Source organism: Conger conger, chromosome 12 (genome assembly GCF_963514075.1).
Source record: "Conger conger chromosome 12, fConCon1.1, whole genome shotgun sequence".
NCBI classification, from domain to species: Eukaryota; Metazoa; Chordata; class Actinopteri; order Anguilliformes; family Congridae; genus Conger; species Conger conger.
Genome location: NC_083771.1, coordinates 3456119 through 3470706, shown reverse-complemented (window position 1 = coordinate 3470706; position 14588 = coordinate 3456119). Strand labels below are relative to the sequence as shown.

The window sequence follows — 14588 nt, the reverse complement described above, 5'->3', positions numbered from 1 at the left end:
GAAGTGCTTTGGATAAAGGCGCTATACAAATGCAAACCATTTACCATTTGTGGACAGAATTTGTGGCAGGTCAAACGCATGCAGTAACCTTACTGAAAACAGCTCCTTTGTCACAGACATCATTAGTAAATGATGTCAGATGAGAATTGTTGTAATATGAAAAAGTGATTTGTACCAGGACATGGCTCTTTGTACACTACCTTCAGATAAATATGAACAGGGATACTGTGTATTTTGACACAGTATTATAGTATTAAAATTAAATTAAAATGAAAAATGAACTGTGGTACTAGTAGAACTAGTAGCTGAAAACTACTGTTAAAAGAAGGGTACATGCCAACATTCCAGTAGTTATATTTCCACTTCACTCTCTTCAAGTGAAAGCCTTTAATCAACAGACTGGGTGAATAAAGCAGAATTTTATTTGAGACACCACCCTTCACCTGGGACTTGCTGGCACATTTAACAAGAAGGCAGGCACATTTCTTCTGACACTTCACTTTTCAGAGATCCAAACATTTCTTCACACTTCACAGTTTTTTTTAAATTACACTGTTTTTCCACAATGAAAAAAAAAAAAGCACGTCAATGTAGCTTAGTCCCGTTCAATCGAATCAAATGTCTAAGAAGGAAAACGCAGAGATGTTCTTCCCCGATGAGTCTTGTGCTTGATCAGTACCCGGAGGACACACACACAGGAGAGAGGACAGAGACAGCATGTGGAGAGCGGGGCTCCTGGCTCTTTGAGCTCAGAGGAAACACATTCTGCTGAATGAACAAGCTGAACTCCAGTTGTACTCTGTTGACAGGACGTTCTAACCGTCCCTGTACTAAATCTTAATTGCTTTGCAATCGCATGCTGATGACTGTTATGGAATATATCCGTATATGTGACCAGGATGTAGGCCAAGGAGAGAAGTGATCATCAGACAGTCCGATAGATCAGAGCACACTGTGAGAAACGTCAATTTCAGTAATACTGCGGGTGTACTACTAGCACTACAGTAACAGATCCTGCCTACACCATCTCTCAGTTCACCAATTTCAGTGTTACTGTAACTGAAATAAACAGATTTCCCAATAAGTATCATTTCATATGTTTCCAGTATATACGTAATTAATTCCTATCACATAAGAGGTATTTTAGGTAGAAACAAATATATTTCTTTGTTTTAAAATATCTGTTCATTTAAAAAATGTAACATTTGTTACACTCATCACTTAAAATAGATAAACATTTATGATGAGCTTTCAACGTGTTATCTTTGATAACAGGTTCACTGATTCTGTAACATTAATAATTTAATAAAAGCTTTAATTGCGTGAGTTATGGAAATAAGTCACCTACAGATAGATTTCAGTAAACTAGACAGCTGCGGGATGTATGAGTGGTAGCATTGGTGTGACTTTTACACAGACATGGAGCAAACCTGAGCAAACGAGAGACCTGTGTGTCCTTACAATACCCAAAGGTGATGTTCATTCATCATTCAATAAAGCTCTTTTGGTAAAATGTCATAATCCAGCCTTCACACGCCTATTTCTCACTATTTCACGACAACACACTGCTTACGATATGCGAGTGATGTCACACTGAGGGCATGTGTCATTTACAAGCAGATCCCTGAGGACACGAAGTTAAGAATACTGTCATCATAGGTTTCTCAGCAAACCACTTCAAAGCCAATAAAAGAAAGAGCAAAGCAAAATATATATACAGTATATATATATATATATATATATATATATATATATATATATATATATATACAGTTTGCTATTCTTAAATATAAGATATATTTTTTCTCTTTTTTTGTCACATGGATAAATGAATGAAGTTGCATTTGCTTTGTGGAGACATGATACATATCTGTTGTACATCCATCACAAACCAATAAGTAGGATGAAATATATTTCAAACTAAATAAATAATGAAATAGACTGATAAACTGCTTGATATATAGTGCTCATTAATATATAATATAATACATCATCAAATGGCGTCATCCTCTAAAATGGAATCTGTTTCACTAATAGAATATGGTTGAACAAAGTGGACTATAAAATGTGACTATTCCACTATGCGTTAGATGCTACTAAGAGTCTGCCAAGAGAGGAGGAAAACACAGCAATAGTGGAAAGGAACTGTGTCATAACAACAGCATTAATTTCTTATGATATCCATCATGGATACACAGACACTTCAGAGTGGTCTGTTCGAGTCAACACTCGAAACAGCTACAAACAGAAAGGTCTGAACTACAATCTTCATCTTGTGTTTGCCTTAAACGTTCACATCGTATCATCTCTGCTATTTTGGCTTTTTTTAAAATGGCAAATTCATGTCGGTACATTAACGCATGGTTTCTTGACTCTTTTCGGGGTTCAGGGTTCAGGGTTTGACAGCCGACCCCTCCGCCAGCTGAAAGTTTACCCTGACAGAGGCAGTTCCACAGTAATACACGCTTCTCTGTCCCACTGAGGAGATTCACATTGTTCCACGCTAACCTCTGACCCCTGCTCCCCCAAGAGACTCAACACTAATCAATCCACAGCTGCACACCAACACATTTCCCACAATTCCACAGGAAACCAATTGCTGTCTAGATGTCCAAAAAGGTTGGCTCAGGTTTGGATTTAAATATCAACACCAAATTCAAGGCAGATACATTACTCATTCCTCATTGCACAACATTATTATCTTTGAAGATTTCCTTGAAGATTTAATACATAAATGATGCCACTGTGGAAAAATAATATGCCTTGAAATTTGTCAAAATATTCAGTAATTACCCAACCCCCGAAACCATATACATGGTATGGCATTGTGCTGGATGCATAGGTTCCCAAACCAGATTACCCATAGGGTACAATAACACAGGGCGAGAAGAACTGCTGTGAGATGGGGGTCGTAATTCCCTGTGCCAACCAGACCTGGGTCAAATATGGAATTGTTTTGGATTCAAATACCTTTCTGTGCTCAGTTGATCTTGCCTGGTGTAATAGAGCCAACCAAGAGGACCAGAATGAAAGGTTTGCACTTTGTGTGAGAGTAGTTCACAGGTTCCAATACATCAGACAAGCGCAGTAAAGCATAGAAAAGTATTTCAATCCAAAACGATTATGTATTTGACCCAGGTCTGGTTCCAACCAGCTGTCAAACTGCCAGTTTGATATTGGTCCATCGCGTATTTCACATTTTGGCGATCTTCTACAGATAGAGCAATTTAAAAGATGTGATCAATGTCTAGGGCTTCGACTCACATTTAAGACAGATGAATCTATCTATATATACTCACTAAACTTGGGAATTACTCTACAGACAACGCTTAGTCATCTGAGCATGCAAATTATATATACTGTATTAGTAGTAATCTCATGCTCTTCCCTCTGAAAACATCATTCTTTCTCAAATTTTGAATCATTGGGTTATATTTTCCATTCTGCTAGTTTAACTGGAAGTTATATACAAATAGATATGCCCTGCTGAAAAGATAAATAAATAGCTATGTGTAAAAATGGGTATTGTTCTTTTCTATAAACTCAAATCTAAGACAATTGGTCCCAATTGTATGTTTGGAAGCTTTGCCTTAAACAACTTATTTATTGTGCCTATGTATCAACATTCAACGCCTCCAATGGCATTTTGTAGCCAACATTAAAGACATTATATTTAATTTGTCCAACTAGCAAAATATCTGCTCAATTTTTACACTTTTCCGAGACACATAATAAGTTATATCTCAACTCCTAAATACAAACAGTGAAACCATTCAGCTCATCGATTGGTGCCATCACCATAAAACAGGACATTCAGCTCTTCGCCGTTAACCTCTTTTCCTCCTCGAGAGCTTCCGGTTACACCTGTGGTGGCAGGTAACCGCAGGAGCGATTCCCGCGAGGGGAACAAAACGTGTGCTTGGATGGGTACCGAGTCCGCCCGGCCCTGCTGCCAGAGTGCCATTGTTCTCACTTCGTGAAGCAGGTGGTGGCACAGTCGGCCATTTTGAATCCGGTCCTGGGAGAACATTACCAGATGGAACCGCCCCTCCTCCCCCGGCCCTCCGCTCTCTAAGCGCAGCGAGAGAGAGTCAGCTTGATAACCCCGTCGGTGTGCATCTTGTACAGCAGCCGGAACTCGGAGGGCAGCTGGTGGGACTCCTGCCACTTGGTGGTGAACTTGGTGCCCTTCTTGTCGTAGTAGTGGTAGGGCAGCTCGCGACCCGTGTTGGGGTCCCAGCCGAAGGGCCAGAAGCCGTACAGGCGGATCTCCTCGCACATGGCCGAGGCCAGCGTGTACATCAGGATGCCCGTGCTCAGGCGTTTCGGGGACAGCTGCCGGGTCTTCCAGTACCTGGGGGGGGGACAGCGTGGGGGAGACATCGACCTGAAGAGTGAGCACTGCCCAAAAAAGCCTGTTCACTCAGCTCAGTAATTAAGACATCTGAGTTATCCCAATAATTAAGTACAGTCACAGTGACCGCAGGATTATACACACAATTTACCCAACTTAACATTCATTTGTTCATTTTTCTTTTCTTGAAAGTCTATCACCCACGGAACAAAGCTTCTTTGTTTCCTACGATTTTTAGAAATAAATGGCTTTTTATTTTCTTTTGTATTTTCTGCAAAACTTGTGCCCTGAAGACCTGCCTGTTTTCAGTTCAAGGGTGCACAGAGACAAAAAAACCTTAAACCTTGCAGTGTGTTTGTGTTTCTGCCAAAAGCCCCCGGTCTATTCGGTGTCTGCCTCACTGTGTACTTCACAAGCAGAAAAGCGCTGGCAGAAATGAACACTTGAGGAGCCATGAGACTGGCTGACCTTCTGAAAAGGCGTTATTCTCACGAGCTGGCTGGCTTCAGTGGGATTGAGGAGATTACTGCACATGCACTCAGCTCCTGTAGCGCTTCTGTAAGCCTCTCTCCGCACACTGCTGTCAGGACCTGCATGGTACATTGCTCTCTTTATGAGTTGTGTGCCTTCTGTTAAATCCCTCTCTCCATAGTGTACTCTAAAACGCTCTCATAATAAAGTTAGACTTTGATGATTCCTTCAAATATTTGCCGAGGACGGGGTAGTGAACAGTATACATAAATGAAGGAAAAAACAAGAAGCAGAATTAGATTTTCAACGTGTGTTGTTTTGTGTCCGTGCGTTGAGTTTGTAGTGTGGCATGAACCTGAATAGAGAAGTATTGTATAACAGTATAAAAGAACTGTATAATACCACCACCATTCCCATCAAATTACAGCGTGGGCGTGCACAACAAGAATTCTTCTTTTTCCCAGTAAAGTAGGCCAATGCAATGTCACATCAAGTACGATGCTAGGATGTGGAATATTTACACATTTTGCACATTTATTCCACATCTTGAAATGATGTATTGACCTACTAGAGTTGGCTTCTTATGTGGTCAAGCATCAGATACTTGTTTCCCAACATGCTCAGACTGCACTATGCTGCCATATCTTAAACAAATGCGTCATTTAATTTGTAACAAAATGATTGATTCAGATAAATTATCCAACTGAACTGTGCATAAAAGGTTTTATGCTGATAAAAGCTACTGAACTAACTAGTGCCAGGCAGTGAATCACTCTGTAACACTACTGATAGCTATGTTGGCGTGTCAGATTATGAAACTAATTATATATATGATTATATATATTAATTATATGAAACTATATTATATGTAGCTAGCTGTGATTCTTATCATCGGTTAATTACATTACATTACATTACATTATGGACATTTATCAGATGTTCTTATCCAGAGGGACGTACAATAAAGTGCAAATAATAACCAGGTATATGTGTGCGCGGATGGTGCAGTGGGTAACACTGCCGCCTCACAGCAAGGAGGTCCTGGAGACCCACTGCCCACCCTGTAGAGACCCTCTGCCCACCCTGTAGAGACCCTCTGCCCACCCTGTAGAGACCCTCTGCCCACCCTGTAGAGACCCTCTGCCCACCCTGTAGAGACCCTCTGCCCACCCTGTAGAGACCCAATGCCCACCCTGTAGAGACCCAATGCCCACTCTGTAGAGACTTGGCAGAAGTCTTGTGCAAATTGGCTGTCTGCACCACAGGCAGAAATTAAAGATTCAAATGAAATAAAGTTCAAAATTCACCCCTTAACCCCCTTCCGCATTGCGTACCCAGTAGTGCAACAGTCTGGTACCAAGCAACACCCCCATTCAGGTCTGCCCACCCTTTCACCCAAATGCCCACCCCAGGATGACATTCTGGTAATGCCACTGATCTAAGACTAAATTTACATTAAAAAAAAAATCTAGGGTGCATAAGACTTTTGCACAGTTCTGTACAATTTCAGTATTGAAGGTTTATGAAGCTTGAAGCAGTTTAGCTTCAGAATGCTGCCAAAGTGTACAGCAGCTGTCCTGAAACTGGCACTGAAAGGTGTGATAAACGATGACATGGTATGTGCATCACTAGATAAGACATGGCTGTGATCTTATCGATACCTCCATAACTTACGCCAGATAAAAATAAACAACCGCTCAGACAGGCTATTGAACACTGTTAATTAAAAAGTAAAGACAAAAAACTGAGTTTGAAGTTTGGCCGGCAATAGCATGTAAATGTGGTAATTCTAAGCCCATGTGTACTTGTACTGATGAGTGCTCAAATAGAAATAAATAGAATTCTTGACAAAAACAAGATATTTCAAAACACTTATTAATATTTCCTATTAGAACCCAAACCCAAGCCAAACCCAGGGCAGTACCTGTCCCTCTGTGGATATAAAGGGAACATCAGCATTGAGAATGACTTACTGTAAAACTTTTCATTTGTAGACTGCACAGCTTGCATGCATGAACGTTTGAATATTTGAATATCAAATCATATAGGTATAATGCCACCATTTCCATTAATTTAAAGGTACACTAGTTCATTTTAACAGTCAAGAGAGGAACTGCAGCAAAAAACACCCTCAAATCACAACACTGTTTATCCCTCCCCCTTCTCTTCTCTGCCGACATTGAACCCCCCCCCCCCCCCACACACACACACACACACCATTGGCTGTGGCAATTAGAACCACTTTTCAACCAATGGTGTCGGTCCGTCAACTGCATATTTTGAAACCCTAAATTAAGGACTATCAACACAGGCAGAAGGTGAGTCAACATGTCAGTGAACATATTAAATGATAGTAATGGTCTTGTAACAATGTTTTAACACAAATATCCTTCCTATTGTACCTTTAAATTAAATTAAATTAAATTACATTAAAGTGTACATGCATAACAATGATTTTATTCCGGTGAAGTTGGCCAACGTAATGTCACATTGAGTATGATGATATAATACGGACCATTTATGCATTTAGCACATTTATTCCACATCCTGAAATGTTGTGATTATAATTACAATTAGCTCACGTCAAATTGTCAAGCATCAGCCTAGATGCTTATTGCTCAATTGTGGCACTATACTGGCATATTTTTAAACAATGAGTGATTTAATTTGTCACCAGAATGATGGATTCAATGAAGTACATGTCATTTGGCTGACGCTTTTATCCAAAGCGACTTACAGTTGATTAGACTAAGCAGGAGACAATCCACCCCTGGAGCAATGCAGGGTTAAGGGCCTCGCTCAAGGGCTCAACGGTGAGCGGATCTTATCGTGGCTACACCGTAGGTTGAACCACCGACCTTGCGGGTCCCAGTCTTCACCTTAACCACTACGCTACAGGGACGACCAGCAGCTCACCTGTTGACATACTGCATGATGTTCCCCGGCCAGGCCAGCTGCACCTTCAGCTGCCCCCGGTGCTCCACGAAGAAGTCCACCAGCGTGCGCGTGACGGTGGCCGAGGTGTGGAAGAAGAAGGCGGGGATCCAGAGCACCACGCCGTCCAGCTTCTTCAGGCTGAGGAAGAAGTTGTTGCGGTCCTGGATGGTCAGCAGGTTGTTGTAGTACTTCTCCAGGATGCTGGGGTTGAAGGTAGTGAGGTTAGTGCGATGGCCCACGTCCTTGTGGAAGATCTCGGTGGGGGCGAAGTTGCAGCGGAAGACGAAGTCGGAGCGGTCGATCTCGGGCCCGCAGCGGCTCCCCGTCAGCACGCCGCTGTTGCCCACCAGCGCGCACACGTTGAAGCGCCGGTCCGGCATGGGCGAAGCCTCCGGCAGCAGGGACATCAGGTTCTCCCCGATGGAGAAGACGTACTTGTGGCTGGAGTAGTCGTAGTGCATCAGCTGGCCCACGTGCACCGAGCTCTTCGTCAGGGTGAAGTTTCCGGCCACGTCGATGTAGTTGGAGATTTCCTTTCTGAGGAAAAGAACAGATTCAGTCAGAGAACATGTCGCTGCATACAGTAGCACGTCACACGAGGCAAGTGGTTTGAAAAGCCAACCACAGCCGCACTTTTCTTGCTAAATCTGCCTGTGTTCAATTATGATTTATTTCTTCTATATTATCAGGAACATTGGTAAATTCAGGGAGAAATAATGGATTGAAAGAGCTACAATCTATTTTATCTCAACCCTATGCATCATGCTTTATCTGCTGGGTCAACAAAAGATTAGAATCAGAACCAGTATTTCCCTGATTGAGTTTAATCTTCTCTTGGTGGGCTATTGAGATAAGTGAATGGGCATCCGTGGTTAATAAAATTACTATGGTATTAACGCCAGATGCACTCATCAAGTGGAAACCAATGAATTATGATTCAGAGAGGGATATTATACAGTCACGTACCACAACAAAATATCCTCAGAAACTCCTCTGGTAGCAAGTCAAACATTACAAATCAAGGAACATTACCTGATTTTATTTGACCCGCCTGGATTTGTGATTTTCCATGTATTGCTGTGTTTCATCTCTGTCAGTTCAACAACATTCAAACCCCCAGATTTGCATAAACAACAGAAAGGTGGCCATTACATTACATTATGTAATTTTGGCATATGCTCTTATCCAGAGCAACATACAGTTGCAGGAGACAATCCTCCCCTGGAGCAATGCAGGGTTACGGGCCTAGCTCAAGGGCCCAATGGCTGCGCGGATCTTATTGTGGCTACACCGGGGATCAAACCACTGACCTTGCGTGTCCGAGTCATGTTCCTTAACCACTACTCTACAGGCCGCCCCTGGCCAGTCAGGAACAAACCTGTATCAGGGACTTTCTGGTCCCTTTAAGCTTTTTGTGATCACTGTTCTCACCTTTGCTCAATGAAGGCTGTTTGGTTGAACTTCCATTTGGTGGATTTCTCCTGCAGCTCCTCATTGAGGGCATTGGTGAGCGGTAGGAAGGAGGGGTCTAGGACCTTCATGGCCAGTTGGGACCTGTGGGAAAACAGAAGTTTATTTTCCATTGAGAGAGAGCGAGAGAGAGAGAGAGAGAGGTAGAGAGAGAGAGGGAGAGAAAGAGGGCCAGTGCCAGTATCACTGGGAGGCAGCTGCTAAAAGCAAGGCTAATCAATGCTCCCAGCTTACACAAGTCCATTTTTTCAAGCTAATTAATGTGCTGTTTTTAGACTTGGGCGTCGTTAAAATTACATTTGTTACAATCACCCCTCTCCTTCTTTACAATGCTATCAAGGTCCTGATGTTGTGTAACAGCATGATTGTGGGAGAGCTGATCATCAATGTTGTGATTTTGAGTTCAAACAGTATGTATGCACATACAAACATGCAGTTTTAACAGACAATGGATAGTGCTGTGTAATTTTGCACAGGTTTTAAAGGATAAAGAAATATATATAGAAACACAAACACATTACATAACATTTCAATGTCAGCATTGCACAAAATGTTGATTGAAATGGATGCAGGTGAACAAATGGTACTGGACTGCTCATGAGCAATAGTCGCACAAAACCCAAAAACTCAGCACAGATAATTCAATACTTCTACACAGAGAATATCAGAAGTCCTGGCCTCCAAATTTGAGAGACAGTGCGCTTGGAATAAACCAGTGTTTTTTATCATTTGTGTCCACCATTGTACATGTGAATAACAAATAATCCATTCTATAACACCATAAAACAATGGTGACAAACAGTAGAACCTTTTTTTTTATTTTTATCAGGGCATCACAGATCTTTCCAAAATGGCTCCCTTCACACAACCCGGGATATGACTAAGGAAGATGAGTACCAAGTGAAAATGAATCTGCCAGACAGGAATATCAGCACCAAGGAGAGCTCCCGGTTGCAGTTTAGCCGACATAGCGGCAGTGCTGACACAGGCTGTTTTTTTTTTTTTTACACTGGAGAGGACTATTTCCCTACTTTATGTAATGGTGCGTTTGTTTTCTGATTCTGCCTAAACCGAGAAAAAGCCACTGTGATGCAAGCGGAAGTTCATTCGCTACCGCGCCGCTCTGCATCTGCAGCAAGGAAACACCACAATAAATACAATAGCGAACATGAAAATATACCAGATTATTCTGTTCTAAGAAAAGTGACTCGCCCCTGGTGCCTAGTCAAGTCTCAATATCATGTCGAAGGCCTTTTGGGCTACATGGCTTGTTTGAAAAAGGCTACATTTCTCTCTCTCTCTCCCTTTCTCTCTCTCTCTCTCTTTCTCACTCACACTCACACACACACAAATGGACACACAAACCACGACTTGCGAATAAGAAATTCAGCCAGCCCCTGACGCTTGAGACCAACGTGAATATCAAAATAACCACCAGCTAGCGTGAGCATATAGCCTACATGTAGCTACGTATTTTCGTGCACCTCATCACGTCTGTGTGTAAATGTAAAAGGCACACACATATGCAAAATAAAAGGCTATACAAGCGACAACGCACCATAAACTGTAATACATTACTTACCGGAATCCAGCATGGAACATATACATTCTCGGTCCCCCCGAATTTGCATATTTGGGCGTTGTGAAGATATAATCTTTTTTTATTGACACGTAGCTGATCAGGGATAAGATGAGCAACGCGACACTGAACATTACCAAACCCAGCGCGCTAACTATGCGGACCATCTTGGCGTGTTATCATTCCAAGAACAGCAACGAATATGGATGGACAAATTACGAATCCGTTAATTAAAAACAAGCACGTTTAAGAAAACATGCAGGCGGTCCTTAAAAATATGAATGTGAAACATGGATTTTTAGATTTTAAAAATGGAAGGATGCTATGAGCTGCGGCGACTGAAATGGCAGCTGGTTGCGTTGGTGATGCGTCTTTTCCTAGAAGCCCCCTCATTCTCGCGTTTAGCTTCGGACCGAGCTGCCATCCTGGTTCCCAGCCTACAATATAGATGCGGTTGGAATAATGCTTCAGTTAGTTGCAAGCTTTTGAATTTAATTAATTAACTCCGTCGGTTATTTAAAGGAGACCGAGCCTCCAACGAGAATCTGATAAATAAACAACGCAGTAGCAAGGTAGACCGTTGGAGCCCCCGAAGGGGTTACACGCTTTGCAAACGTGCGTGGATTATTTTCCGTCCTGTAGACATTAGCAACGTTTAATTCCCTTCCGTATATGACATCCGGCGCAATAATTCTTGCATTAATCTGTAATTTAATGAAGAGGGTAGACCGAAATGGCCTGTTTTCAATGCGCGCGCACAGCTGTTGTTTTCAACTGCATTATTTTTTTGTCCTCTGTCTTATTGTTACCATCACAACCAGAGCCACCGAGGACTGGGATAGAACATTAAATGTCACAATATCAATATACATTTTATTATTTTTTATTTTATAAAATGCAGACTATCTGTGTAATGGGAGTCAACCTTTAGCACAGCGAATAAGCAAATATATGTATGCATCTTGACCTAAAATATATGTATACATTTTGACATAAAAGCAATGTATGACCACCACATGTGATAGATAAAGACAGGAGAGACACATAGGGGCGTTATGTGACCTTACCCCCTGCTCACTCATTGCCCCAGGGTTTGCAGTAGCATTCAAATACCAGTGTCCTGCAAGTGGTTCTCCAGAATCACCTCCCCAAACCACCCCAGCATAGAGCAGAGATGACTTTTTCTGTAAAGCTGCCAGATCAAACTTACTCTGCAAGAAAAATCTGAACTCCAAAGAGGCAAACTCGTGGCTTGCCTAAAATGTTTCTACATAGTGTAGAGTGTAGGAACATAGCCTCACACAGTGACTCCAATGTGGAAAAAAGATATTCTGTATACGTGTACACATAACTCGAATATTCAAATATGGCAATGCCAGGTTTGTTACATCCCCCTTCTCTAGTGAATCAGGAGTGAATGTATGTTTTATTGCAGTCTCTGCAACACGACAGGTTTTGATGCTTCACTGCATGCTCAGGAGGCTACCCTGAACCAACCAACCCAGTTACGCAGAAGGTAGCAGGCCGTCGAACTCCACCCTTGAACGCAGAGACTGGTCTATAGGCAGCCACCCATCCGGGCGATCACATGACGCTCCAACAAAAATACAGTAATGTTGGTATACAGATATCACAGAACCTACCTTGGCTCGCCTGAGCGATATTAGGACAACCCTGACTTTATGGAGTTTGGGCACGGCTCTACTGCAGCCATCAACGTCAGCAATCTCCACCAGCCGTCATTCTGCCATTCTGCCGGCTCCACTGCAGCCATCGCCATCATCAATAAATCTGACAGCCGACTGTTGTGTTTTGCTCGCTCACTTTACATTGGATGTCGACAGCTATAATGTTTTCACTCATTAGATTAAGCAACAATGCTTTGGTTCAGCTAATTTAGCTAGCTAACTAGCCCCAGTCTCTCATAATTTTCTCAAAAATATTTTCTTGGAGTGTCATGTGATCGCCTGGATGGTTGGCCTTCCATAAACCAGTCTCAGCATTCGAGGGTAGAGTTTGAGTGCCCATTGCCTTCTGGGAAACACAGGCTGGAGATTCAAGCCAAACTAGACGTGTTTGTTTTGAGAAATTTTGCCCCATATTTAGGAAACGGCTACACTGACGGTGATTTTAAAAATTCCTTTTCCTTCACAGCGGAGGACCTTCATCTTTTCTTCTCGTGGGCTTTGTGCCAGTGCGCACGAGCAGTCCTAGCTCCCCCAAGCTCTCAGCAGTTTCTGGTGCGTTGGCATACTGCAGCATCCGTTTGGGCCTGTGTGTCTTTCTCTCCCGCGTTGTAGAAAGGCAGGAACAGGAAACACCTCCTCGGGGCATGGTCGTCGCAGGATAAACGGCGTAGACAGCAAATGCCTCCCGTTCTCCAGACATAATGGCCAATGACATTTCAGGAATGACCTTTCCAGGTCTATACGTCCCAGAGGTCATGTTACACGCACGCCCCCCCCCCCCCACCCCCACCCACCCAACCCCCAACATAGGAGAGCCCAAGTTCCATCAGCTATATTTCAAGATCCATGGTCTTCCCAGTGGTCCACAGGTTCTGAGTAATATCGGCCCCTGATCCCCACAGAACAGCCCTGAAACTCTGATCTCATATACGTAGATTCACATCTTTGTTCCTCTGCCTTGTACAACTTAGTTCAGCATGCTCACAGTTTTGTAGCTACAGCAGTAATTTCCATTTTTTATTTCACAAATCTCACAATCCCACAATCAGTGCTGTCCCTCTCGAGGGAAGCACAGGGGAAAGGCCCCAAAGTGTTTGTCTCATTTGTTTGTTGCGTGGATATATTTCCACAATCACAGTGTTTAGTATTTTATTTCTGTATTATTTTATCTACAATGTGCTGTCTTTGTAATTCTTTGTAATTGGCTTGATGTAAAGCACTTTGAGCCACGTTTATGTATGAAACGTGCTATATAGATAAAAATAAAGCTCATTATAAATCTGATCACAAGAAAGTTCTGTAGCAAGATGTCTGATGTCTGGTCATCTCCAGGGTTACCCTGGTGTGTGTACATTAGCACCGGTCATGTGGCCTACATGCTGAAAGTGCTGGAGATGTGATGCGGTGTTATACTTCATTATTCTGTCTTCCCAATGTTCAGCAAATATGGAATGAGCAATAAAGAGCATATTGGTCCAACTGCTGATGAAATGTTCTGTCAGTTTGTGATGACTGTATATTGTGTCAGAAATATACGCGCCCTGATGACTGTGCATTGCGTCTGAAATATACGTGCCCTGTTGACTTTACATTGTGTCAGGAATATACGCGCCCTGATGAAGGTACATTGTGTCAGAAATATACGCTCCCTGCACATTGTGTCTGAAACACACACGCCCCGCTGACTTTACATTGTGTCTGAAATATGCCCTAATGACGGTACAATCTGGAGCCAAACCAAAAACCAAAACCAAAAACCAGCCCTGTGCATTTATGAATGTGGTCATATTCTGGCCTTTCTCCAGCGAACAGACATAGCAAGTAATAAAACATACATAGCAGTTTGTTTCCAAACATAAGTAATGGATTGGAGTTCATCATTAAAAAATAGTGTCATTAAAAAAGTCTCCATTTCATTTCCAGCTCTAAATGGACATACTGTATTTTTCACACATTTTTGTTCAGTTCCAGCATTATCATAATAGGTATAATAGGAAAAACACAAAACCAATTCATCCAAAATATATAGTGCAGAATGGTTCAACGGATCATAGAATAAAGTTGAATGATAATTGTACGATACTTGATA

At 42.2% G+C, this 14588-nt stretch overlaps 1 protein-coding gene across 1 annotated transcript; it reads right to left on the bottom strand.

The window, feature by feature from the left end:
- Window positions 1-400: 400 nt before the first annotated feature.
- On the bottom strand, window positions 401-11204 carry st8sia3 (ST8 alpha-N-acetyl-neuraminide alpha-2,8-sialyltransferase 3). The gene is made up of 4 exons (XM_061263348.1): window positions 10815-11204; window positions 9194-9316; window positions 7742-8299; window positions 401-4354 (listed from the first exon to the last, which is right to left on the bottom strand). The coding sequence occupies exons 1-4, from the start codon at window positions 10976-10978 to the stop codon at window positions 4072-4074; spliced, it is 1128 nt and encodes a 375-aa protein (XP_061119332.1). The 5' UTR covers window positions 10979-11204; the 3' UTR covers window positions 401-4071.
- Window positions 11205-14588: the final 3384 nt, after the last annotated feature.